Source organism: Musa acuminata, chromosome BXJ3-7 (genome assembly GCF_036884655.1).
Source record: "Musa acuminata AAA Group cultivar baxijiao chromosome BXJ3-7, Cavendish_Baxijiao_AAA, whole genome shotgun sequence".
NCBI lineage: Eukaryota > Viridiplantae > Streptophyta > Magnoliopsida > Zingiberales > Musaceae > Musa > Musa acuminata.
The window spans coordinates 8,487,474-8,512,449 of NC_088355.1; the positions used below are offsets into that span (position 1 = coordinate 8,487,474).

Below are 24,976 nucleotides of genomic sequence, written 5' to 3' on the forward strand. Positions count from 1 at the left end.
TGCAAAAGGACGAATACCCAACAATACGAAAAAAAAAAAGGGTAAATTTTAAGTTTATCAATCACATCATGTCCAGAAAAGATCAGCAGGAGGAAGAAAAAAAACACAAAGGCTGCAACAGCAATGGAGTAGAAAGTGAAAAAGAAAAGGAGATTGATCAAGCATGATAAGCACCTTCCACGACAGGGTTTCATTTCAAAGATAACATCCATAATATAGGCAAATGACTCCACATTCACAATTTGAGGAAGAGCTTGAGGTTCAAAGTACAAACAGTTATAATCCTTAAAACATTGTTCGAGAGAAGGTGGGGCTTTAAGCTGGGCCCATGGTTATGCAAATATGGCCTGGTATAAAGCGAAGGGCGTGGAGGAAACTAAATGGTATCATCATTGTATGTGGGCATTACTATCTCAGGCTCTGTTCATCTGTTCTTCTGGTTTAGGCTTGAGGCTTCGTATAGGCTGGCTCCAGGCTTCTCAGACAACTGTTTTAATAGGACAGCAAGGCAACAAAGGTCAACAAGATTAGCCTGCATAAGAATTCTAGTATAGGTTGTTGGTTCATTAAAGAGCAACACAGTTCTCAAAGCATATCCGGATTCATTACATGTATTCCAAATCTAAAACAAACTGAGAGGAGTGTTCTACCTGTTTGCCCTAGTCACTGGGGATTCTAATAACCACGATGTTTCCCGTGAGAAACTGTGTTTTGACCAGATAACCTGGTAAAGCAAGCTACAAATTAGGGTCACATAGATATGCAATCTTCTGTTGAAGGACATGAGAAGCTTACATATATACTGAGCAGTGATTATATTTTAGTCAACAGAAGCAAATGACAGAAACAAAGTCTTCTATTGCATTTGTAGAATGGACAAAACAGAGGCCCATGGAGGTCCTAAGAACCTCCCAAATGTTGAACATCAAGTCCAATTAAGTAACCAACAGTAATTGATGAATGAACACTTGGTGAAGCAGGGAATAATCAATACCATTTTTGCATTATAGATCAGCTAACAAATGTATAGGTTTAGTGACAGCAGGATAATGGTGTTTATTTACTATTTCTGAACGTGAAAAGATGTGTTAAATAACTTGCTTGCTCGAGGAATATGGCTCCATTAGAGATGAATCCATGTTCCTTCTGGAAGATTGTAGATGCTTTGTTCGAGACAAATCTACAAGTGATAAAATTCTTAAGCAATGATTAGATGGATCAGAGCCTATCATCAGACAGCAAGTTATGGTCACTCTGGCACGAAATCGAGAAATCCAGGGGGGCAGATCTCAAATAATCACTTATTCAAGTTTCAGAGAAGACCCACCATTCAGCCAAAATTATTGTTCAGAAGAAGGAACATAATGCTGAGTTTGACAAGACCAGCTAATGCAAAGGTGTATCAGCACAAGTGAACTTATACTGATACTTCAAAAATATTTTGTGTTTTCAAAACCAGTAAATAGAACATCACCAATTGCCTCGTGTTATGAACTCTAACAGCAGAATGAAAATAATCTAACCAGTAGAGAGAACATCACCAAATGCCTTGTCTTATGAACTCTCCAACAACAGAATGAAAATAATCTAATCCATTCATCAATGAACTAGTGGCCACATGCAAGATTACAAGTATCTAGAAACGATTAAAGATCAAATCTCAACTCTTGGTAACATCAAGAAGATCTCATCCAATGATATACTTAACAACTCACAACAAGAACATGAATGGTTAAAAATCTATTTTCTTATGGTGTAAAAAGTATGACAAGTAGGAACTGGATGAGTTTCAACTTTCAACCATTTCATATTCTAAATTATAACATCTAATATACTAGCTAAGTAACTATCACTGCTTTCTACACCGAGTTGAGAAGAGAAATCACAGATCTAAGTTGTGCAATACAATGGAAACCTAAACCAAACCAAGCTTGATCGATGTTTTTCATTTCTTCAGTTAACTTCCTGGTCTATTTGAGGACAGTACAAACCATGACCTGTAATTCAGGACAGCAGAAAAAGCTTCTTTTATCTTTGCATTACTATCCTCCATAATTTTCATTAAGTATCCTGAATTACGAACTTAAACATTACCTGAGGTCCTGAACACATCTTAGCTGAAATTTTTGGTCTCTGAATGTTACTAACCTAAATCTTAGGCAATCTAAAAATGTTTTCATTGTTTCTGTGATATTTTGAAATTTCAGTCTGTTATTCACCTAATTTGTAGATCCTTATGTCTTTACCCCCAACAAATAAACATCCTTAAGATCCCTCCAAATGCAAGTAGAATTAACAAAGAGAGATGTCCAACAAATTCTAAATTGATATAAAAGACCCTAAAGTATTCTCAGCCCCTCCCAGAACACTTGGTTCAACCATCATATGTAACATCCCTAGCAAAGTTAAATTGGTAAAGAAGCAAACATTTGAAAACTCTGTTAATGAATCAACAATACATCAAATGTTATGTTAAAAAATGAACCCTTTACCCAGAACTTCCATGTCGAGAAGAGTATCCACCATAAGCTCCATAGCTGCTACCACCACCCTAAGGATGCATAGACAATTTAGTGCAATTCCAAGTAGCTAACATACAAATGTTGCCCTACTAACTTCAGAAATTGATCATACCTGAGAACCACCATAACTTCCATAAGTATCAGAGGTTACCAAATCACTAGAAGAACCATATCCACCAGAGTAAGAAAACCCGCGTCCATGTGCCTTAGCATCCCTGCTCCCGTATCTTGACCCCTCAGAAGCATCATTTGGCAAAGGATGATATGGAATAGAAGCAGGAACTGAAGATAGTGCATTCTCTCTTTCAAAAAAATTGGCTTTCAGACGTGTTGTCACTTGTACGAGTGCATTTCTTGCAGTGTCAATGTCTCCACTAATCTATACAGAATCAACATAATGGCACACAAGCAATTAACAAACCCTGTATGATTTTAATATACCTGCATACTCAAAATATATGCAACCAGCACAACTGAAACATTGTTTACTACTTACCTGAACCATCTCATCATCTTCAGAAGCAACTTTGGGTACATTTTCTTTTGAGAGTATACGAATATTTGCTTGTGTCGACCTCCTCATCTCAGAAATAATTGATCCTCCTTTACCAATTAGACAACCAATCCGTGATGTGGAAACAAGAAGGCGGGTGGTGTAAGAAGGTTCACCAGATTCTCTTTCAGTTTTTTCACTACACCGGGGCTGCAAGCGTACTGCTGCATCTATCGTTGAAGAGATTGGGTCCTCGAAGAACTAAACAAAAATAACAGTCATAAGTGGATGAAAACTCCATTGCTCTACCACAAGAACAACATACTCAGGCAAGTAACCTCATGCACAAAAGCTCATGTGTAACATATACTAGACAGGCATAAAGCAACATGAAGGCGTCACCAACGAGAACTAACAAGTCCCCTACCTCTTTTGCAGTAATTGTGATTATGCAGTCATCTTCCACAGATGAACTATCTACTTTGACAGATGCCCCAGATTCCTGCCTAATCTGCTTAATAATAACACCACCCTTGCCTATCACACCTCCTATGTTTGCAGAAGGGCAAAGAAGACGCAAGCTAAACTCTTTTCCAGCAGTTTCATCTCTTGGAGTTGGGTAAAAGGATGGCCAATCCACTGTTGCATCTCCCTTGTAACCACCATAAGAACTTATCAGTTGACCAATGCCAATGACTGGTGCAGTGGTGCCTGGAACCCCAAACTGACCACCAACTGGTAACATTTGAGGTGTGCCAGAAGAAAGCAGGTGCTGGGAACGAGATGGATTATCATGAAGGCGTGATGAAACTTGAAGAAGAGCCTTCTTTACAACTGATGCTTCCCCACCGATCTGATTCCATTCAAGTTGAAGTACAGTAAGCGTAACTTCATCAAAAAATAACAAAAAGATTATTCCATGACTTTGAATTAGATGCTTCATTTTAACAGGGAAGTTAAAAAACGAACAGCTCCAAATAGTATTAAATAATCATAATATGCTTGTGAAGTATGACCAGTACAAAAAAAAATGCAGAAGAAAAAATTATCCGGAGGAAAATTGAAAGCAGACTAATAATACAGAATAAAAAGCTCACTGACACTGACAGATTTTAGAAGACAGCCAACAGCAAGAATTGCCAACATCAGAATCAACATTCAATTTTATAAAATAAACAAAAACTTTGTAAATGCACAAGCAACAATTCCTCCCCATATATTTCATGACTAGAAGACTTTCAACCACATTTTTATGAGTGAAAAGAGGAAGAGATAACATGATCCAACATACCTGGAGTAGCTCATCACTGCTAATAGCACAAGCAGGGAGGTGCTCATTCTTAAGAATGCGTACTTGTGCACCAGTGTCACTACGAATACCTTGAATGATTTGTCCTCCTTTCCCAATAATACATCCAATCTGATCAGATGGCACAAGCAGACGAACAGTTACTTGAGGGTTGTCTCCATCAATGTCCTCGTCAACTGCCTCATCAGTAACTAGCCGCTCATGCACCTTAAAGAGAGCATCTTGTGCAGGACAAACTATATCACCAACATCTTCAAGTGTATTGGTTTCTCTCCTTGTGCTAAAAATGGTTATGACCCGCTCCTCACAACCAGGTATAGTCTCCCCAATTCTGATCTTTGCTTGCGTGTCAGATCTTAATTGCTTCACAATCTCTCCACCCCTCCCAATGATACTTCCTATCTTCCTTCCAGGACATAAATAACGAAAAACAGTATCTTCAGGCCCAGGAGCATAGGTGTCTCTTTCTTCACCAGGATTTCTTCTCTTGCTTCCTCCATTGTCGGAGTAGTCAGACTGTGAATAAGATCTTTTCCCATTATTGTTTCTCCGTCCAGCCATTGTTGCCAAAGGCTTGATATTCACCGTCTACAACAAATTCCCACTGCAAAATTAAGGTATTTGGTTTGAATACCAAGACAGTAAAAGAAGAACAAAAAGTTTCTCTACCATTCTAAAAAGCAAAATTTTCTGACACTATTCATGACAATTTAACAAACAATTCAAACAAATCAACATAGGATATGCCATTTAAACCTGAAAGGGCAAAAATAAAATAACTGGAATTATTTTGCAACAATACTATCATTCAAACTGTAGTTCCATCAGCTAGCTGATCACATGACATCCCATGAAATGCCAAATGGTTTTTTCCAAGGGTGTTGACCCAATCTGTGCGATAACCAAGGCACCCGGACAAAAGAAAAAAAGCTAAATGGATAAAAAATAACGTTGTAGAATTTTGGGAATCCAATGGCAGCAACTGTTGCGATATGGCCCATCAGCCCCTGAACCACCAGGCCAAGACACAAGGTGGTCGTAACTCTAAATCCTAATAGCAACTTATGACAGTAAGACAAAAGCTGATATTCATATATAAATACAAGCTACACAATGAAACTAAAGCAAAAAAAAACCCAGCATGCGTTCAAGTACTATGCATATTTGGATGGAAGATCACTGCTACAAGGTGCACATAGAAATAATGTTACATATTAAAGATAAATCATAAGAAAAACATTGTTAAAATTTAAAAACTTAGGAGAGAGTCCACTCTGTATCACCAAAACACAAATTAGGAAAACAAAATCCTAAACCAAGCACTAAATATCTAAAAATACTCCTACACTAGAGGAAACAAGGCAAATGATCAATCTATGTCAACCTTCGGTACCTTATGTATGATCTTTCTTCAGAAAGCTTCTATAAAGTATGGGCTCATCGCACTCCATAAATACGGGCATAGAGATAGATCTAATTCATACAGGCATGGTAAAAACAAAAAAAAACTATGAACAAAGTTTCCATTACGCAGAAATGGAACACTTCGGCAGCATAGAGATAGATCTAATTCATACAGGCATGATTAAAAAAAAAACTATTATTCTGCATGGTAACGAAGGGATAAAATCACAAAAGAAAATGCCATCTTTCCTGGCATATTGAAGACAACCAACTACGCAACACAATCCATCTATTCAGGAACTAGGCAATGCCGCAGCTATTGCACAATTCGTTCCTCTACGAATTAATTCAATAAAGAAAAACTTCAAGATGAGATCCTTCGCATGTCAAATCGCCTCAACTACATCCTTGAAGTCGTCAACCTAACAAACCCCAAATCTAGCATAGGATGCATTCCAAGATCGTGCAAGAAAGCGAAACCAGGAAGATGCAACAAATGAGTAGCGGGCAAACCCTAAGCTTGGTGAGAAGACTCGCAAGACAGGAAAGCCTCATACCTCGAGATCTCGCTCGCTTCCGTGAAAACCCTTGGGGTCCGCCGCAAACCCTAGCACGGGGGAGCACGAGGAGAAGACCTTTCCAGGGAAAAGCGAATTATTTAGACTGGATGAACAAGGAAGGGGTTGGGATAGGTATCTATATCCGCTTCTCGCTTCGTTTCGCTGTTCCAGACATATAACCGAGGGACCAAACACGAGAAGATCTCATTATATTGGATACCCGAGTGGGGTCCACGGGACCTATGACTGGAACCCACATCTTTTTCCCAGTAGCAGCACGGTGTTCTGTGTCTCCTCTCTCGGTCAAGATGAAGAAGCCGAATCATCTTTTTTGTATGTGGATTCTCTCCCTGTGATGCTTTGCTTGGAACCCTGCAGTTCCAACATCAGAGCCGTCCGCTGCTATTGTGATCGGTAGGATTGCTCGACGAATTATGATTTAGTCGGGTCGTGATGATTTAGTCGTGTTGATGGCAGATCAACATAAATCGGTGGGTCCATTCCGATTACGAAGGCATAAAGGTGGGGTCCACCCCGGCAATTTGGTTCCGAATCGATGTGGTTTGGCTCGACCATCACAACATTGGGTCCATAGACCAGGCCAAAATCCAACCCAAACCGAACCCAATCACCGTCTTGCGTTCTCTAGATGAACCAAATCGAACTCCAACCCTTCCGTGAATGAAGACAAGCTGAAGGAGAAGAAGTCTCTGCAACTCCACAGCATCGATGAACCCATCGTCGTTCTCAGGCTGCCTCCCACTTCTCCTGGGTCCGGTTCTTTCTATTCGAACAAAGTAGAGAGCTCATCAGACTCCATGTCCTCCTTGAGGTGGTCGACGCCGTGACCATCTCCATGTCTTCCCCGCTTAGGTCTGCGTCTCCTGTAAGGTGATTGCTTCTGTGATGCATCAGGCATGTGCAGAACTGGAAGTATGAGTGGAGAAAGGACATGGATGCCAGTGAGAACTTCTCTAGCTTCATGATGTCCCGGTTGAAGTCCTGGAGAATTGTGTGAAGGAAAAGGTCTTTGATCGGTTCAGCCAAAGAGACTGAATCCTCCATTTTGGTGGTTGGAAGAAGACTGAGAGTCGGAGAAAATTGATAGAGTCGATGCCTCTATAGGAGAATGAGATCTCACAGGACAGAATTCAGAGCAAAAACCAGTTCAAATTTCACAGGAAAGCAATAGTTTCTGACAATTACAACAACATCAGAATATAAAGCTTCATATGCGGTAGAGGACTTCTCCTGGAGAACTCCTTTATTTGCATTAATACACATGCACATCTTAGGTTCCTCTTCTGAGGTATAGTAACTCTATGTGAGTTACAGCAAAGTCAAGGTCTGGGAGGTGAGGGTGGGGTGCTGAAGAAGACACCACTCCTTGGGTTGGTGTTAGCTCCAGGTTCCTTGTAGTCCATCACCGTCTCCTCCATGTCCCTTCCGGTCCACAGCCCATTCTAACACGAGTACCAAATTTGAAGCACTTCACTAACAGATCCATCAAGAGGAGATTTATCATGCACTTAACAGCACAAATCTGAAGCAAAACAAAGAAAGCACACCTCAGTCTCAGAGAGGAGACCTCTCATGATAAGCTTTCTTCCATGTCCTGCACAGAGGATGACCAAGATTCAGCACAAGCAATACTTCGGTAGGAAGAATATGACAGGAACAAGAACTCGAGGTAGACAGACAGACACCTTCACAGAAGGAGAGAGAGACGAGTGCTGTGACCAGAAACAGTGACAAGAAGCGAGAAGAAGCCATTGTTTCCCTTGTCAGAGATGCTAGCCTTTCCCAATTTCTCTATCTAAATAACACTGCTATTGCTTCCGTTTGTGACGTGAGAGAAACCTGTTCTTCACAGGGAACTGAGGTGAGATTGATTCTTCTGTGCTGTTTGTGGAAAGTGGGTTGGAGATTGGACTTCAGTTAGGTTCATAGGCATTAGTGGAAACAGGTAGACATCCAATAAAGACTTGAGGAGCGAGTTTGGGGTGTGACCATAAACCAACTTTCTCACATACTATTTCTTAATGAGTTAATTATATATATTGATTTTGACTAATATTATTTTCATAATAAATATTAAAAAATAATTTGATTAATATAATTTACAGTTTAATCTTATATGCATCAAAAGATAATATAAATTATGAAAAAAATCAAGATTCTAGATTGATATGGTAGAATAATTTCGATTCATTTCCATCCAATCATAAAAAAATGGGTTAAAGTTTATTATTGTTTATTATTTGTCGCAATCATGCAACTTGTAAACTTGGAACACATTCTTATGGAATCCATTTACCTTCTTGGAAGTCAACTGGGGCGGAGGAAGCTCCGGAGAACAACAGCTTGCTTGTGAGTGACCTCGACACGATGAAGGGAAGAGATGAGCTAAGGAGAGTAACGAAAGCAATAGCTAAAGAGAGACAAAAATCAAGACCGACCTCACCGAATGCAACACGTGCAAACAAAGAAGAATGCCAAGTGAAGGAAACTTCCCAACAAAATCTACTTCGATTGGTGTATGTTTATCGGAATCTGTTGTCTTAGTTATGATTGATTGAATTGAAGTCCTTTTGTGTGTTTGATTCTTGAAATCTAACGTAAGAATTGAGATCAAAGTTGTTAGAATCACTAATTTATATTAATACAAATATTTTTATTAAAAATTAGATGAATTTCTGAAAAAAGTTTTATATTTTTTTCACAGCACCGCAAGTTTAAAAAATTACTACCGATAATCTTTTTTTCAAAAATAATTATTTTACCAATATAATCATCCTAATTTTTTCTTTTTTTTTTTTGCAAACGAGTGAAACTATATTTTTATTTCGTTAGTCACCCCCTCCATTTGAACTTACAATCTTACTCGTCGTATTATGGTCGATCGTCCTCTCTCGTTCTAAGGGTCGATAAGTCAAATGGAAGTACAAATTAGAGCTGAGATTGTAATAAGATAAAAAAATTATAAAAATAAAATAATTTTTTCACGTAATTACGAGTGGATTATAAATTTTTTTTTTAATTTGGAACGCGTTATAGAAAAAACTCAAAGTTTTCTCATTATATATATATATATATATATATATATATATATATATATATATATATATATATATATATATATATATATATAAAGAGGAAAATGACTACTTCCTAATTAAAACGTGAGGAAAATGTTGTTGTTTGAAGTATCAACGGTTCTCATTCTTCGGGCCGCTTTCCATGGAACAAGAAAGCAACGTTCCTCGAGCCATCTCTGGTCTTTGCTTTTGGCCGGTCGAATCGAGATACGGAGAGGAGAGAAGTGGATTAGCTCCATATAACAGCCAGGCTTCAGGTTTTCGTATCAGAGGCATTGGATGGGAGCTGCGGGGCCAACTACGTATCTCACCGAGGCGCGGTGATTGGTCTCTTGGTGGAGACAGAGCAGCTGCCTCTTCCGGTTCAGTGGGACATGGCATGCCTTAAATCTGAACCGCCGAGTCAAGATGCGAACAGTTGGTCGCTTATCAGATGTATGGGTATAGGCAGAATTCGGGTCCAATTATGAAACAGATTGGGTTGATAGTCATGGGCCCCACGATGCGACCACTGAAGGGAAAGCGCGAAACGCGTTTTCCTGTGTTTGGTATCTTGGTGGAGACACAGTGGCTTCTCTACCGGTTCACTCGGACCGGTCATAGCGTAAACGTACAATTGGCCGATCATTCGGCCACGCTTTTCGCTTTTCTGCCGCCGCTATTGATTTAATCGCTCAACAATCTCCGCCCACCGCCACCAATCCACAGAGCGAGCCAGCGACCGAGCGAGCGAGCGAGCAAGCAAACTCCTATCCGTCCGAGGTATCCTTCCTTCTCTCCCGCTTTCTCTTTCCCGACCTTGCTTCTCGCTGCGCATTCTTGGATCTCCGTCTGTGGCTCTGTGTCTAGGTTAGGAATTGATGTTTCGTGTTGATGGCTTTGGAATAGATTCAAATGATGCCGGTGATTCATTGTCGTTGTTGGAGATGCTAGTGGTTTCCAGAGATGGATTTGGATTTCATTTTACTTGTTTGGTTGCTTGAGCTGTCTTATGTTTCGACCCCGGGGATGTGTCCAGCACATATTGATGGTCTCGAATTGGTTGTCAAGATCTAGTCTTGTTCTTGGTATCTGGATAGTGTGAATGAGATGATCTTGACTTCTGAGTAGGTGGTATATTAGTTTCGAGTTTCCTTTCAAGATCTATTCTTGGCCTTTGGTTTTGGTACTTGGATCGGGTGAATGGGGTAATGGTGTCGATTCTGGGTGGTCGCAGAGGCAGAAATGGAGTCTGAGGGAAGTTTAACGAAACGCCTTAACATTTTTAATTTTTTTTCTTGGCAAGATTCATTTTTTATCACAACCGCATTACAGATATGAGGAATCCTAAAATCTGGACTCGTTCTTTGGACATCTCGTGTCCAATTTCTTTTGTATATAGGGCAGAAGCTGAATTTTATGATCTTTGTATTTTTTTGGCATTCTTTTTCCGTCATATTTATGAACTGTAGCATGTCCAGGACTTTATTTGGGTTAGGAAAGTTCGTTTTAACTAGTCTAACAGACGGTAAAAGCTTTTTCGATTGGATTTGAATTAAGGATTTGGATCCATACAAATTTGATATATTATTTCTTCAGTTTTCTGCTGATATATTTGTTTTAGTGTGAACAGTTTATGCTTTTTGGTTGGCCAAAGCATCTGTAATGCACTCTAAAGCATGTTCCACTTTAACTTGAGCATCTTTAGCATGTAGATATCGTTTGTGCAGCCGCCTTGGTTCCTGATATGTTTGCTCTGAACTTTTTATATTAATATATTTTGTGTCTAACCCCAGTCAATCTTTTTGTTTAAAGCTTCTTTGAAGAAAATGATGTTCTTTGCATTGCTTTCACTTCAGATGTCAAGGACATATTACTTCATTTTCTAAGCCTATAACAATCCATAAGTTATTTCATACTCAACGATCTTAAACCACTTTCCGTGAGCATAAGATTTGAAAAGGGTCATTTGGTATAAGAATTTAACCCCATTGAAATCATGTTATAAGTTGATAAGACGGTCATCGCCTACCCTTGCTAGATCTAAATGATGAATAACAGGCCTTCTTTGATGTCCGATTTACTGTAACTTTGACGTCATTGAGAGTTTAGTTGCAAACAGTTGACAAGGTAATGATTGATCTCTAGGATAAGTTGAATTTTGTATCATCTATCTAAGTTATTTCATTCTAATCTTGCTATAGTTGATGTGATAAAAATGATATAATTAGTCTTCTAAGATTAAAAAGGTGAAAACTCTTCTCGCTGCCAAGTCTTCTGTTACGGGGTTTAGATGGATATAATTTACTTGAAAGTCTAGTTGCAAGTTGCTGACCAGCTACTTATTTCTGTTAACATGTATATGTTTCAATCTAATTATGTAGCACTTCTTGCTTATTCCATATCACAAAGGGGATGGCATCGGTAGCTGGCTCAGTTCTGTCCGTTGGCTCAGTTGCTTCTTATGGAACTCAGATTGGCTTCGGAGCAAAACCGAAGCCTCTTCATGTTAATCACAATGCCCCAAAGCTTTTCAAGGGTTTCAGTGGTCTGAAAGCATCATCATCAGTTTTCTGTGAATCAGAGACCTCTTTTATGGGAAATGGGAGACATGCTTCTGTCTGGGAGTCATTTAAGCCAAAATTGGGGAGATCGAACCTGAGAACAAAAAGTCAACTGGTGCCACAGGCTTCATCTTTTAAGGTGGCTGTTCTTGGAGCTGCGGGTGGTATTGGGCAACCATTATCTCTCCTGATTAAGATGTCCCCGCTGGTCTCAGCTGTGCATCTCTATGATGTTGCAAATGTAAAGGGGGTAGCTGCTGATCTCAGTCATTGTAACACTCCCTCGCAGAGTCTGGGTTTCACAGGAGAATCAGAGCTAGCCAACAGTTTGAAGGACGTGGATGTGGTTGTAATACCTGCAGGGGTTCCACGAAAGTCTGGCATGACCCGTGATGATCTATTCAATGTCAATGCCAACATTGTGAAGACACTGGTGGAGGCTGTTGCTGATAATGCTCCAGATGCTTTTATCCATATCATTAGCAACCCCGTGAATTCTACTGTCCCCTTAGCTGCAGAGGTCCTCAAGCAGAAGGGTGTCTATGATCCAAAGAAACTTTTTGGTGTTACCACACTTGATGTCGTGAGAGCCAACACCTTCGTGGCCCAAAAGAAGAACCTTAAGCTTATTGACGTGGATGTCCCAGTTGTAGGTGGGCATGCTGGAATTACCATACTACCACTGTTGTCAAAGACGAGACCATCTGTGACCTTCACAGATGAAGAAGCTGAAGAGCTTACAGTGAGGATTCAGAACGCAGGGACGGAGGTAGTAGAGGCAAAAGCTGGTGCTGGATCAGCAACTCTGTCAATGGCCTATGCGGCAGCCAGATTCGTGGAGTCCTCTCTTCGTGCTTTGGACGGGGATGGGGATGTTTACGAGTGCTCCTTTGTGCAATCTGATATCACCGAGTTACCGTTCTTTGCATCAAGAGTTAAACTCAGCAGGAAAGGCGTCGAAGCTGTGATCTCATCTGACCTTCAGGGACTGACCAACTATGAGGCGAAGGCACTGGACGCTTTGAAGCCAGAACTGAAGGCAAGCATTGAGAAGGGCATGGCATTTGTTCATAAGCGGATGGCTGCTGTAGCATCTGTCTGAGGCTGATTGCTTGCTCCAACCCACGAGTTACCGGATGAAAGTGACCAATTTATATTCAGGTGTTCCAATTTTGCAGAAATTTACGGTTTTGATTGGTCTTGTGCCAAGTCTTTTTTTTATTAGATGACAAGAATGATCGAACAAAGTAGCTGTTCTCTATGGGTGTGGACTTTTGAATCCATTGATGTGTCTGTTGTGGCTGGCTCTTGAATCTTGTCTTCTATCTTTGTTTCATTGCTAACTTGTTAGCTACAGCATCAAAACCTGGCTGGTTGTTGTTAGCAAAGTAGTTGTTTTCTATGATTACAGTGATTACTAAAGTGATGATGAGGATAAAACAAATCCAGCGAGTCAAACAAAATATACTATAATTGAATCCTTATTGGAACTTAATGTGATGTACATGGAAACCCTGATAAATTAGTAGTTGCAACCTTTAAAAGCCTCGAACTTTTCAAAAAATAGTTACAATACATATGCAAGAACCATTATTTGGTTGTATTTTTCTACAATTACATCGCAGTTTATTACATCTGATGTGGGCATCCTCAAATGATGTCTGTCATCCTCCTTTCAACTTTATTAATCACAAAACTGATAATTTACATGATCATTGTGTAAAAGAAAATTGGAAAATGATCCTTATTTAAAGCCTTCTATACCCCAAACATGCACACTTTGGAGGAAGCAAGAAGCAATCTGAATAAGCTGCTGCTCCCTAATTAATATCAGCGGAAATCAGGCTGGCCTGTTGATGTCAGACATCGGTGCCACATTCTACTGTTGGGGTCGACACGCCTCGGAGATCTAATTACTTCTGGAATGGGAAGGTAGACATAATGGATATTGCATATGCCTGTTGTGATGCCACTGAATCCAGCAAATGCACCATGTACCTAACAAATGCAACCACATTAAAGAGGAGCATATGGATGGGCAACAATGTAGTGTCATGCATTTATGACACGTAGGTGCAAGCTGTACTGCTGAAACTATCAATCAGATATGCTAGGAATGGATCTAAAAGAAATAGTGACTAATTCTCTCACAAGGGAAAGTGGTCTATGAACTTCTATGATGCAATTGCACAGCAGAGTGATGTCTAGCAATATGAAGTGCACTGTTAGCAACCAAACGAAGCAAAATGGATTTGTTTCATGTCACAATATATTTTTGTAAACAACACAATATATTAATTGCTGGATTGCATCAAAGAGAGCATAAGCAAACCTTATGTAATAAAAAGGATCTAGCAAAGTCATTCATCAAGTGGCAAAAGAAGAAAAGAAAATCTGTTGGAAGAGGGAAAATGTTTAGTTGTTCAGTGATGGGAGGTTGAAAGAAGATCATGAGGGAATTTATGGAGCCTGGTGTCATATCTGATCAAACATTTCTGAACAGTTGGGATTTGCAGGGTACAAGGTTATTTAAAGAATAATTGGAGGCCATTGCGGAAGGCAGTTCCCAAATTTCAGTAATGTAATCTGGGAAGAATGTAGTTATGCATGCATATCATCATATCCTCAGTGGTATTGCTAACACTTCAATGCTTCTAAACAATACCAAATAATATAAGGGTTGTTCAGTCTCATTCCATTCAGAAATTAGCAGCAGTTCTTATAACAAAAAAAGTAAAGAAATAAGAGGTATGTAGAGGAGAAAAAAAATGAAAAAGAAAATAAGAGTATGATGAAACAGGGAATGAAGTAGGCCTGCAACCTCTTTCATAATTGTTTATTAAAATGGTTTTTGCAATATAGAAACAAGCCTTGTTGACTTTAACTGCTTATAGCAAAAGTGCACTGTTAGTGTAGGTTCAATATTAGATAATCCACTGTATAATTTCTCAATGAATGCATTTAGATGTTGCTAGTCGTCTGTGAGAAACATTAATATGACAAAAAAGAGGTAAAGTGATGCTTACAGCATTCTGGCCAAGCACAGTGCATAGGATAGCATCAGATGCATTAGCACGGCATGCTCGAACCATATATGTTGGGTCTATGTACTTCACATCTGCGGGGACACCTATATTCTTGAAATGTCTTTTTATCTGTAAAAGATAACATTTTTTGTGACAACATATTTAAAGCATGTGTATTTAAAACTAATGGTAATATCATAGGTAATTTGCGGCTTGGGATGTCTGCACTGTAAAACACTGGATATTTCACTGAAATATTACGATGGTAATTATGAAAAAAGATAGCACAACTGCACAAGTCTACTCATGGTATAAGCCGCAAGCAAGATAATTTTACAGGAACAAAAGGCATTATCAAACTAAAAGAGGATTATTCAGAATCTCTTTTCCATTTCAACATGAGTTAAAGAAGAAAAAAGTTATATAATTGTTGTGGAATTTTTACATCAAAGTTTTGACATAGCGTAGCAAACAGATCAAAGTTAGAAGTATGTCATAAACAAAAACATGTGACTAATGAATCATTTTTTCATCAAAATGTGTATCCTGCACAAAGAGATATATGTGACACACAAGACATGATTTCCTCTTAGGCAAAATTAGGCAGGGGAAACATATAAAAGCAGCAAAACATGGGCCATTCCGGATAAGGTGTAGTACAGGAGAAAATTGGTTTCTTAGTGGATGAGAAAGATGATAGATATTTTCCAACTTCATTTTTCACTCTGGGCACATTTTATGTCACTTATATTAATTTAGTTCAAACATTTTTTATTAGTGTATTCATCCTAGCAGCATTCTTTTAAGCCCTTCTCGCAAAAGGTATGAAGTGTATTTATCTATCAAATTTTGTACAAAAAAAGGTTAAAGAGATAAATGAACATAGACTATGCGATTTAAACCTGTTGCTGAATGTGAACTCCAATATCTCCAAGTACCACATTTCCTGATGCATCTAATGCAGCTGACTTCTGTAGCAGTTCCTGAAAGATGATTAATAAATGTTGATTATAATAGATACAGTAAAATTTGTTTAATCCTCTTTAGCTATGTTCCAGTATATCAGAAAAACTCTACATTTTATTCGATGTAAATCATCACAGAAACCAGTTCTGATAGGCATGCATGTCATAGACAACAGGATGATTCAAGAAACATGCACTTAACTAGATAGAAACACTGCTTATTCTTCAACCTAGCTGCTAGCATTTTAAAATGAAACAAGTAGAAATCCAGAAAATTCTTCTTAATGCAACCAGAAGCATTAGCAGCACTATGTTTATGATAGAACTCTGTTTAATATTCTGACGATTGGCGCTTGTTTTGTGCACACAACTAGCAAATTCAGAATGTTAAACTTTAGAGTTTAGACTACTATCAAGCTAAGAATATTTGAACCTCTTAGTTACTCTAAACATGAATTGCTTCTCCAAAAACTAGAATCATGTTAACATACAACTTATACCATAGTTCGATACTCACTGATAATTTCTCTCAAGAATTCATATTAAGAAATTATAAGAAACCTAACAGTAAATGGTGTCATCAGCTTACCTGTCCTGCTCCTTCAGCAACACAAACCACAGCTTTTCCTTTTGTTTTTATCAGATGCTCAAGGTGTTGCAATAAGCCATTTGGCCCCTCTAGCTTGAAGGGAACCTACAGCAGACACAATTGAATCATGAACTTATCATGAGAACATTAATACCGATCATGTAAATAGTGTACCTCTGGGATTAAACAGATATCTATCTGACCACTAGAAAGTGATGCATGCATGGCTATGAACCCACTGCTTCTTCCCATCAATTTAACCAGTCCAATGCCATGGTATGCACTCTGAGCCTAAGCATAGGAAACAAAGTGACAAGAAAAGGCAAAAGGTACTATTAATTGATAATAATTGTCAAGGAGCAATGACCAAATAATAAATAGATTATTTACCTCAATATATGCAGAATTAATTGCTCGTTGAGCTTCTTCTACCGCAGTATCAAAACCAAATGTTTTGTCCATTAGTTGTATATCATTATCAATGGTTTTGGGGACACCGACAACTGACACTTTCATTTTTCTCTTGCGACACTAGTGAAGAAAAGCATAAGATCAACAATATCAAAAAGTAGCAAAAAGAAATAAAAAATAACTTTGTGTAAGTATATCAAAGAACATTTCAGTAGTTTACGTGATTCATCACGTTGTCTGTTCGATCACATAAAACTACCAGGTGGCGATGTATGAGCTAGAAGCATAAATGCAATTTAATCTCTAGAAAATAAGCAGCCAACGATACCTCATCATGTATGGCATTTGCCCCTGCATGTGTACCGTTTCCACCCAGTACAAAGAGCATGTCTATGGCCTTCGCCTGAAATGTTTGCTTGTCACAAATTAGCTATATTCCATGCTTCTAAAAAGTTAGAAAGTAAAATGGTAGAGCCAACAGGTGATATGCTAACAAGCCACAAACTAACTATACCTGAATACTGTCCACAATATCACTTATACTAGGCCCTCCACGAGATACTCCCAATAGACTTCCACCAGCAAGGTTAATGTTTTGAACCACTTGATGTGAAAGCTGCAGGTGAAGAATAGGCTAGAATTTAGCTAATGACATGACATGATTATTCTACTTTTCAAGTTAGGAAAACAGTTCATACCGGCACTTCTCGTAAATTCTCATCACAAAATCCACGGTATCCAAATTGGATGCCAACAATGTTTTTAACACCATACTTTTCAAGTGTGAAAACTATCTGGAACCACAAAGAAATCGAGTAAGTTGCTCCTCCCAACTTTTATCCACAAAATACAAAAGAAAATATACATCTGTAGTTACTATACCTGAGTTAACTAAAGAAGGATAAAGTGCAAAAGCTGATTATCAAGGCAAGCTTTGCAGTTAAATCAACAAACTGCAGTTAAATCAAAGCTAGTAGGATGACTTACCTGTCTAATGACATCATTAAGACCAGGACAAAGCCCTCCACAAGTGACAATTGCAGCTTTTACTTCTTTAGGTTCATAGTATATTTGTTTACGAGGACCAGCACGGTGAACCCTACATCAAAATAAAAATAATAATAATGCAGAGGAAAAGAGGAGGCAATGAAGAAAGGCATCATCAACTTGCAGAATAAATTGAACCAACCAGGCCTCAGGCCTAGTGGTTGGCACCCCTCTCCATCTTGAAGAGGTTCTAGGCTCAAATCCTTAGGAGTCATTTAAATTATCAATTAAGCATTTATAATCAAAAGAATTCTGAGACTTTGGATTTGTTAATCTCAAACCCTCCTAACTGCCTTAGACTTGCCGATGGACCATAACTAAAATGTTTTCAATCTCAGTTGGTTAAGTTTACTAGAATAGGCCCAACAGCCATCATAATCTGCGAGAAAAGTACAAAAACCCAAAACTACTGAAGCAATTAGGATAAGGTAAAAGACCAAATAAAATTATTAAGATTTTCATTAACTTGAAAATGATTTGAATTCTATTTTCTTTTGGTGTATCCTTGAGTTGGTTGGATGCTCAAAGAAACAAGAAACTGTTTCCTGAACAAACAAAGTAAAATAATCACATAACGTAGAAGAAATATAAGATTTTTTTGTTGTCTGATGAAAATCTAGGACTAGACAATTGTTGTTCCATAGAGTTTGAATCTTAGGACAACCACAATCCGTTCAAAACTTTTTAGCTCTATCATCAGTGTATGACAGGATTGAAATGTCTTACCATCTTAGAACTTTCCAAGTTAAAGTATAGAGAAATGACACAAGGAATTTAAAGAAAGAAGAAGAAGATGGAAAAAGAGAAAACAAGAATCACCAAGTTTCTATATGTTATATGTGGTACCCATGGGAGGTAAGTTAGACACAATATATGGCATGGGAAATCTTATCAATATATTGTATTAGTGGCAAAAAGAATCTATTGTTTAAAGCAATACCATTGCTCCACCCAGCTACAATCTGGATCAATGCACTCAGCTCCTGCAGAATTTGGTGAAGCAAACTTTATAACCTGAAAAAGAAGGACAAGACAAAATTCACAATTTACACCAAATAACGACAAACAAATTGAACACTTCGGGATTTCATAGTTTGAAAAGATCATCAAAAGCAAATATTTAAATTTCATAGCTGACTGACACAAGGTCAAAAAAGCAAGGATATGTTAGCACACTCTCACCATGAGATGGACCACCAGGTCCATATGCTGGCCCATATACGTAAGTATTTTTCATATCTTGTCCCCCAACAGATCTATTTGTACTGAACTCATCTCACTGAAATGACTTGATAGAGTGCCTCCTCTTTTGAAAGGACTCCGTTCAACTCATTTGTACATTCTTTTGAAAAGCTTCATTTCATACATTTTCTGCAAATTAAGATGGCATTGCTTGGAAAACATATATCTTGAATTCATCCCTTAATAGCTCTTGTCAATTGCAAGGTTACCAGCAAAATGATGCATCCATGCCATGCTCTTTCCTACCTTTCTAAAAATAGGCCCATAGACATTTGCACATGTTAGTATCAAGTAATGTCAGTCCAATATCCACTACTATGCTATCCATTTGCAAATGTTAGTATCAAGTCAGTCAGAGCAAACAAACTTATTCAAGAAAGTAATCACATTATATAGTTGGATTTAATGATGCAACATATAAATAATTGTCTTCTGCATTTATAATTTTTTATCAACATAGTAATATGAAATATGTGCCTTTATGATGTTTAGAACTTAATCCATACAAGAAATAAAACAACACACCATTCTAGAAATTTTATACGATACAAGGAGAAAACTCTAAAACATCTCTCATGAAAAGAAACAAGACCTTCAAAAGTGCTCTATCGTCATCATTCACATAGCCGTACCATGTATCCATTGGTGCACCATTACCATCACCTAGAGGACCTCTGTCAAAGTCAAAAGAAAACCAATTTACATAGACTGAAGCTCTTAAGGAATAACTAGCATAAGAAGCATTAATAGAAAAAAATAGTATTAATTAGCTTGTGATCGTCATCTGTGTCAATTTAAAAGACTTGTGAACCTACTATTGGCCGTTTCAAATTAGTGCAAGATAATTTTATGCAGGGCAAATTTAGATAAGAAAAGCATTTCGAAAGACCTAGACGATTCTTTGGCTGTAGGAAGGTCTACTAACTTGGTTGTAGCTTAAGATCATACAACTAAAAGTAACCAAAATTATATGCAATATGAAAAAGGCATGACGTTAATCTCAAACACAAAAAAAGCCAAGGATGTCAATGGACTTAAACTCAAATTTCATTGAGGAAATGATTTCACAAGAAGATCTATTATGAGTTGAGAATAAGTAGAAAATCTGAAGCATGATGATGTCAGAAAAAGAATATTGAAAAATTACCTGCTCTTAAGAGAAAACGTTGTTGGTCTTGGCTTCACATCAAGAATATCCGTAAGATGTGGCAACCTGAACCGATTATCAAAATCCTCTTGGAAGTGCTTTTTCCAATCTGGATCTTTAAAGTCAATTTCAGGCTTTACAACTTCAACACTGATATCATTCACCTGGGATGCACATTTGAATATTCTTTTGAATCTTCTAACCTTCAAATGACTTGAGCGGAACAAAGGCAGGTCCATGTTCGAATGTTTGCCATTCTTTTGTAAATTAAGCAAACCAATGGTATTAGTTGATGAAGTAATAGCCATTATACGTTTGCCAAATAGATGGGCAGCTTCCTGAATGGAAATTCAAAAGACAAGAATCTGTCGGACAAAGACAACAAAGGTAAAATGAGATTGGAGTTGTCCACATCGTCAAAACACCACTGGCTTGTAACTTCAAATGTCCTATGAACGCAAGGAAATTGAAAGCGACAATTTACATTATAACATTTGATTAGTACTTCGCCTGGCAACATACCTTTTTTTATTATTATTTTGATGTATCAGAGCATCTTTTTTAGAATCTGTGCAACAAGCAGTTAACTGTTCTTCTGACTGTTCTACTCAAGTAATTTCAAGTTATTACCCTCATATCTAGTACTAGATCATCCAGCCTAAAGCAAAGCCCTAACTTGGGACAGTCATCTATCACCTATTCAGCAAGGGTCATCCCAGTACATGAAACAAGCACATGGTTGTCTTCTGGTGGATCCAAAACTTCAAGCGAGATGAATTGTACACATCTTAGTAATCTCCATTTAGTTATCCCAAAGTGTTCAACTTGTCAAGAAACCCAAAATATGGAGCTTCCAGTAGACTAATTTATGCATGAAACTCCATTAAAGGTTGCAACTTCATTCCACGGTCAGAGACTGATGGCACACCACCTGTGGCACCATCGATGTTCTTGCTTCACTCATTCCAGCCACTTATTTACTCTTTCTAATTAAAAGAAAAAGCAAAAACATCAGCCCTTTTTTTCTAGTAACCAATCCATCAGTTCACAAGATACGTATACGACAACAACAATTGCAAGCTGCAGCGACAATAGAGAAACATAACTACTCCTGCCCCTTAGACGTCCACATATAAGACAGCTCCACATGCAAACGAGTGATGGTAGTTGATCTTTTGCTCGACAGGGATCGATTACTGATATCAACAACGATCAATTGCCATTGGAGGTCAACAAAAGCTCCAATCTTGGCATCTCAATCGAAAGGCCAACTAAACCCCTACGTCTCGAGACAAGGCCGCTTCCAAAAAAATTGGAGCCACCTTCTTTTACCTAATCATCAAGAAGACCCTCCGGCTACCCATTCAGATGGAGAAGAACTAGAAGAAAGAAAAGAACCGCCTCACCTGAGCGTAATCGAAGAAGAACTCTGATCGATCGAGGGGAATTACAACGTGGGTTTGCTCTACTTTCTCCGCCACCGCCACAATTCCAAGAAGCCGTCGCGTTGTTTCTTCCCCCGGTTTAAAACACGAGGAGGGAAGGAAGGAGAGAGGCGTGCTTTTATTGACCGAGCGGTCAGCGGAACCCACCACCACCAGTCTCTCTACGGTTGGAATCTTTCGCGGGTATGCTTACCCCCAGAGTCGCAAGAGTACGTTCTGCACCTTTCCACCGTCCCCACCAATTACCTCGATAGCCATCGGGGAACTCATGAGCGGGCCCCACAAAGCTTGACCAATCGAATCGGTGAGCGCTGAGTCGCGTACGATATGGGCTGGTAGAATAAGGTGGTTCTTGGTATTGCCGTCATCGTACTTAGGAAAGCTTAGATCCAAATTAGATAACCAACACATAATTAGATATGCATTATAATTAAGTCAAATGACGCCCACACACTAAACATAAACAAGTTCTGTAGCCACATACTAAATTGGCCACACGGCATGGTGTTCTACGTCACCGATGATGCTCATACGAAGATTCCAATTGCATGCCACATAATGACAATAAGATGCATCAAGTACGAGTAATCCTATTGGATTATACGCTTGCAAACATGATAACACGCAAACTCGACTCAGATATGTGCTGATGGGTGGAACCACTTGGGTCATTTAGCTGGTCTATTTCCGAAGGTTGCTTGTTCTAATTTGGTTTCACGAGTTCCAGAATCCGATGGTCAATGGTTGGAAAAGAGTTGTGGAATGCTTGAAAAGTGTGCTTCAGTATCAGGTTGACCGTGATGTCTTGAGATAAGTGGATGCAAATGGTCAGACGTCTAGACAAGCTGTGGTATGGCGGACCAAAGTGTTGGACTTGCAGGGTCAGATTAGTTCCACACGGAGTTGTGGAACTGTTCTCCTACGATCGATGTTAGGGGTCAATTCAATGCATAACATGATCTCCAAGATCACAGGTTTGGATACCAAGATCTTATGATCTTGCATGAACATATATGTATATATACATGGGTATAATGCACAATTCATACAATTGCCCGAAAGTTTGGTCGAACGATTGATGTGATATCAGCCTGTCAAGATGATCTAACAGTGAATAGTATGGAGAAACATGAGGAGAGGGGGGAGGGGTGGGGAAGATACTCTCGTGCTTTGCTGGTCGGGCTTCTAGAGAGAGAGGGAAAGATTCTCTAGTCCTTCGCTGGTCGGGCTTCAAGGCCACCGCCTGCTCTTTTCAGCGGTATGTACGGGATGTGGGTTCCCAAGATCCTGTCCCGAGTAACGAAGAATGGCAGCGAGGAGTTGTACTTGTTCCCGTGGAACTGATGGTGGACGTCGTGGTAGGCGGTGTTGTTCCAGAAGAACAGGATGTGGAAGATGTTTCCCCAAGAAACCCTCTCACGGGGTGGTTGTACTGGCCGCCTAAGGAGTAGGTGACGACGAGGCGGTGGTGCCACGAAGAGTGAGTTCTGGATGTCCTCGTCTTCTCTCGATTGCAGGCGATAGTGGTCGAGGGGAGGCGAGCATGGTGTACATCCCAGAGTAGGCCCGGTAAATCACAATGGGAGCTACAATGATCGATGTCCCATCGCTCAAACATGAATATGTTCCGACAAAGGAAGATGATAGATTGCTTCGTCCACCATATATTAGGCAGCACGACATGATAGTTTACGTTAGTGTAAACAACTTTATGCTGTGGCCTCGGGGTCGACACGACTTGGTTGGGATCCGAATGACGGGGATCTGGCACGGCCCCCCTCGAGATCGTTCAGGTAGCCGATTACGGTGGTCCGGTCGGGCCGTTGCGTCGAGAGGAAGGCTTTTCCGCAGCGTCGGGAAGAAGCAACCCCATCCTTGCACTTGCACACAGGTCGGGTTGGAAGCTCGGCCCGACCCCTCCGACGATCAAGTTAGCAGATGTGGAGGGGGTTCTAGATGAAGAAGTCTTTTTTCCCTCTCCCTCCCGCTTAGAACTCGGGGGTATTTATAGGTAAGTTTAGTGTTATCTGATGTGCCTGCTTGCAGGAGCAGGATCGTACCTCTGATGGCGTCTGACATTGCCGTTGGCGTTGCGTGGAGAACCGAACTGCCGCAGGGTATGGGCGAGCCTCGATCGTCGTTCTCCTCTGCCTCGGCCAAGCATGTTGGGTCAGACAACGATGAAGTCGTTGTCTGAGAGCGGGTGACGTCAGCGCACATCGCGTCAGCATTATCACCCTCTTTGGGGCAGAGTGTCATCCAGGCGTGGCTGACGTCGTGGCGCGTCATATCGCCATTATTACCCTCATCATATCCCCCCCCCCCCCCCCCCCGAAAGAAGCTATGCGTCGGTTGTTGCAAAAAGGGGGAGTCCGAGGCATGGCTTCAGCCTCTAGTACCACGGTAGTTTCAGGCGATATGAGGTTGATCGCGTCCCGGGCGACATGGGGTCGAGGAGCACGCCTCGGGGAGCATGGAGCCGAGGAGCACGACGCAGGCGGGCTGGCCGCGCAGGTGTGGTCTCGGGGAGCATGGAGCCGAGGAGCACGACTCAGGCGAGCTGGCCGCGCAGGTGTGGTCTCGGGGAGCATGGAGCCGAGGAGCACGACGCAGGTGAGCTGGTCGCGCAGGCGTGGTCTTAGGGAGCATGGAGCCGAGGAGCACGACACAAGCAGGCTGGCCATGCAGGTGTGGCCTCGGGCAACATGCGACCGAGGAGCACGACACAGGCGGGCAGGCCGCGCAGGTGTGGTCTCGGGCAACATGCAGCCGAGGAGCACAACGCAGGCGGGCAAGCCGCGCAGAGGTGGTCTCGGACAGACTGCGACCGAGGGACACGGCTCAGGCGGGCAGGCCGTGCTGAGGTGGACTCGGGCAGTCTACGGCTGAGCCGTGTAGATACATAAGGCGATTATGCCGGAGCTAACCGCGAGCCGGGAGGCAGTCAGGTAGATACTGAGCCTTCGCTCGGAAGAGACTGAGGCAGGGCCTAGATTCCTTTTACGAGGACTACATCGGATAGCCACCGCGGGTGCTTGACTTCTTCTATGGAGCCCGCTGCCAAAAGTCGCTCCTCTCGGCCACCCAGGCCTCTGCCGCGATGTACTGGTTAGCCCGCTGGAGCATATCTGGTACTGTGGTGGGGGGTCGCTCCACGAGGGACCAGAAGAATCTG

At 40.3% G+C, this 24,976-nt stretch overlaps 3 protein-coding genes across 6 annotated transcripts; 1 reads left to right on the forward strand and 2 right to left on the reverse strand.

Moving 5' to 3' along the window:
* Window positions 1-153: 153 nt before the first annotated feature.
* LOC103991410 (KH domain-containing protein At4g18375) lies at window positions 154-6,433 on the reverse strand. 2 transcript variants are annotated; one of them, XM_009410862.3, is made up of 8 exons: window positions 6,286-6,433; window positions 4,307-4,912; window positions 3,443-3,868; window positions 3,019-3,276; window positions 2,635-2,901; window positions 2,493-2,551; window positions 651-724; window positions 154-487 (listed from the first exon to the last, which is right to left on the reverse strand). In XM_009410862.3, the coding sequence occupies exons 2-7, from the start codon at window positions 4,883-4,885 to the stop codon at window positions 676-678; spliced, it is 1,638 nt and encodes a 545-aa protein (XP_009409137.2). In that variant the 5' UTR covers window positions 4,886-4,912; window positions 6,286-6,433; the 3' UTR covers window positions 154-487; window positions 651-675. The 2 variants fall into 2 exon arrangements, with proteins under 2 accessions (XP_009409137.2, XP_009409136.2); XM_009410861.3 differs by having other exon boundaries at window positions 4,307-4,928; window positions 6,286-6,431.
* Window positions 6,434-10,002: 3,569 nt separating this feature from the next.
* On the forward strand, window positions 10,003-13,242 carry LOC103991412 (malate dehydrogenase, chloroplastic). Of its 2 annotated transcripts, none has more exons than XM_009410865.3 (2): window positions 10,003-10,148; window positions 11,778-13,242. In XM_009410865.3, exon 2 carries the CDS (start codon window positions 11,781-11,783, stop codon window positions 13,029-13,031), a length of 1,251 nt encoding a protein of 416 aa, XP_009409140.2. In that variant the 5' UTR covers window positions 10,003-10,148; window positions 11,778-11,780; the 3' UTR covers window positions 13,032-13,242. The 2 variants fall into 2 exon arrangements, with proteins under 2 accessions (XP_009409140.2, XP_009409139.2); XM_009410864.3 differs by having other exon boundaries at window positions 10,009-10,148; window positions 11,750-13,242.
* A 209-nt stretch (window positions 13,243-13,451) lies between these two features.
* Window positions 13,452-21,873, reverse strand: LOC135642509 (ATP-dependent 6-phosphofructokinase 5, chloroplastic-like). Of its 2 annotated transcripts, none has more exons than XM_065158718.1 (14): window positions 21,763-21,869; window positions 20,357-20,721; window positions 19,802-19,883; window positions 18,908-18,981; window positions 17,908-18,019; window positions 17,619-17,714; window positions 17,435-17,536; window positions 17,249-17,323; window positions 16,900-17,040; window positions 16,684-16,800; window positions 16,510-16,614; window positions 15,858-15,938; window positions 14,956-15,084; window positions 13,452-13,927 (listed from the first exon to the last, which is right to left on the reverse strand). In XM_065158718.1, exons 2-14 carry the CDS (start codon window positions 20,662-20,664, stop codon window positions 13,760-13,762), a joined length of 1,590 nt encoding a protein of 529 aa, XP_065014790.1. In that variant the 5' UTR covers window positions 20,665-20,721; window positions 21,763-21,869; the 3' UTR covers window positions 13,452-13,759. The 2 variants fall into 2 exon arrangements, with proteins under 2 accessions (XP_065014790.1, XP_065014789.1); XM_065158717.1 differs by having other exon boundaries at window positions 13,628-13,927; window positions 20,357-20,694; window positions 21,763-21,873.
* Between the last annotated feature and the right edge of the window lie 3,103 nt (window positions 21,874-24,976).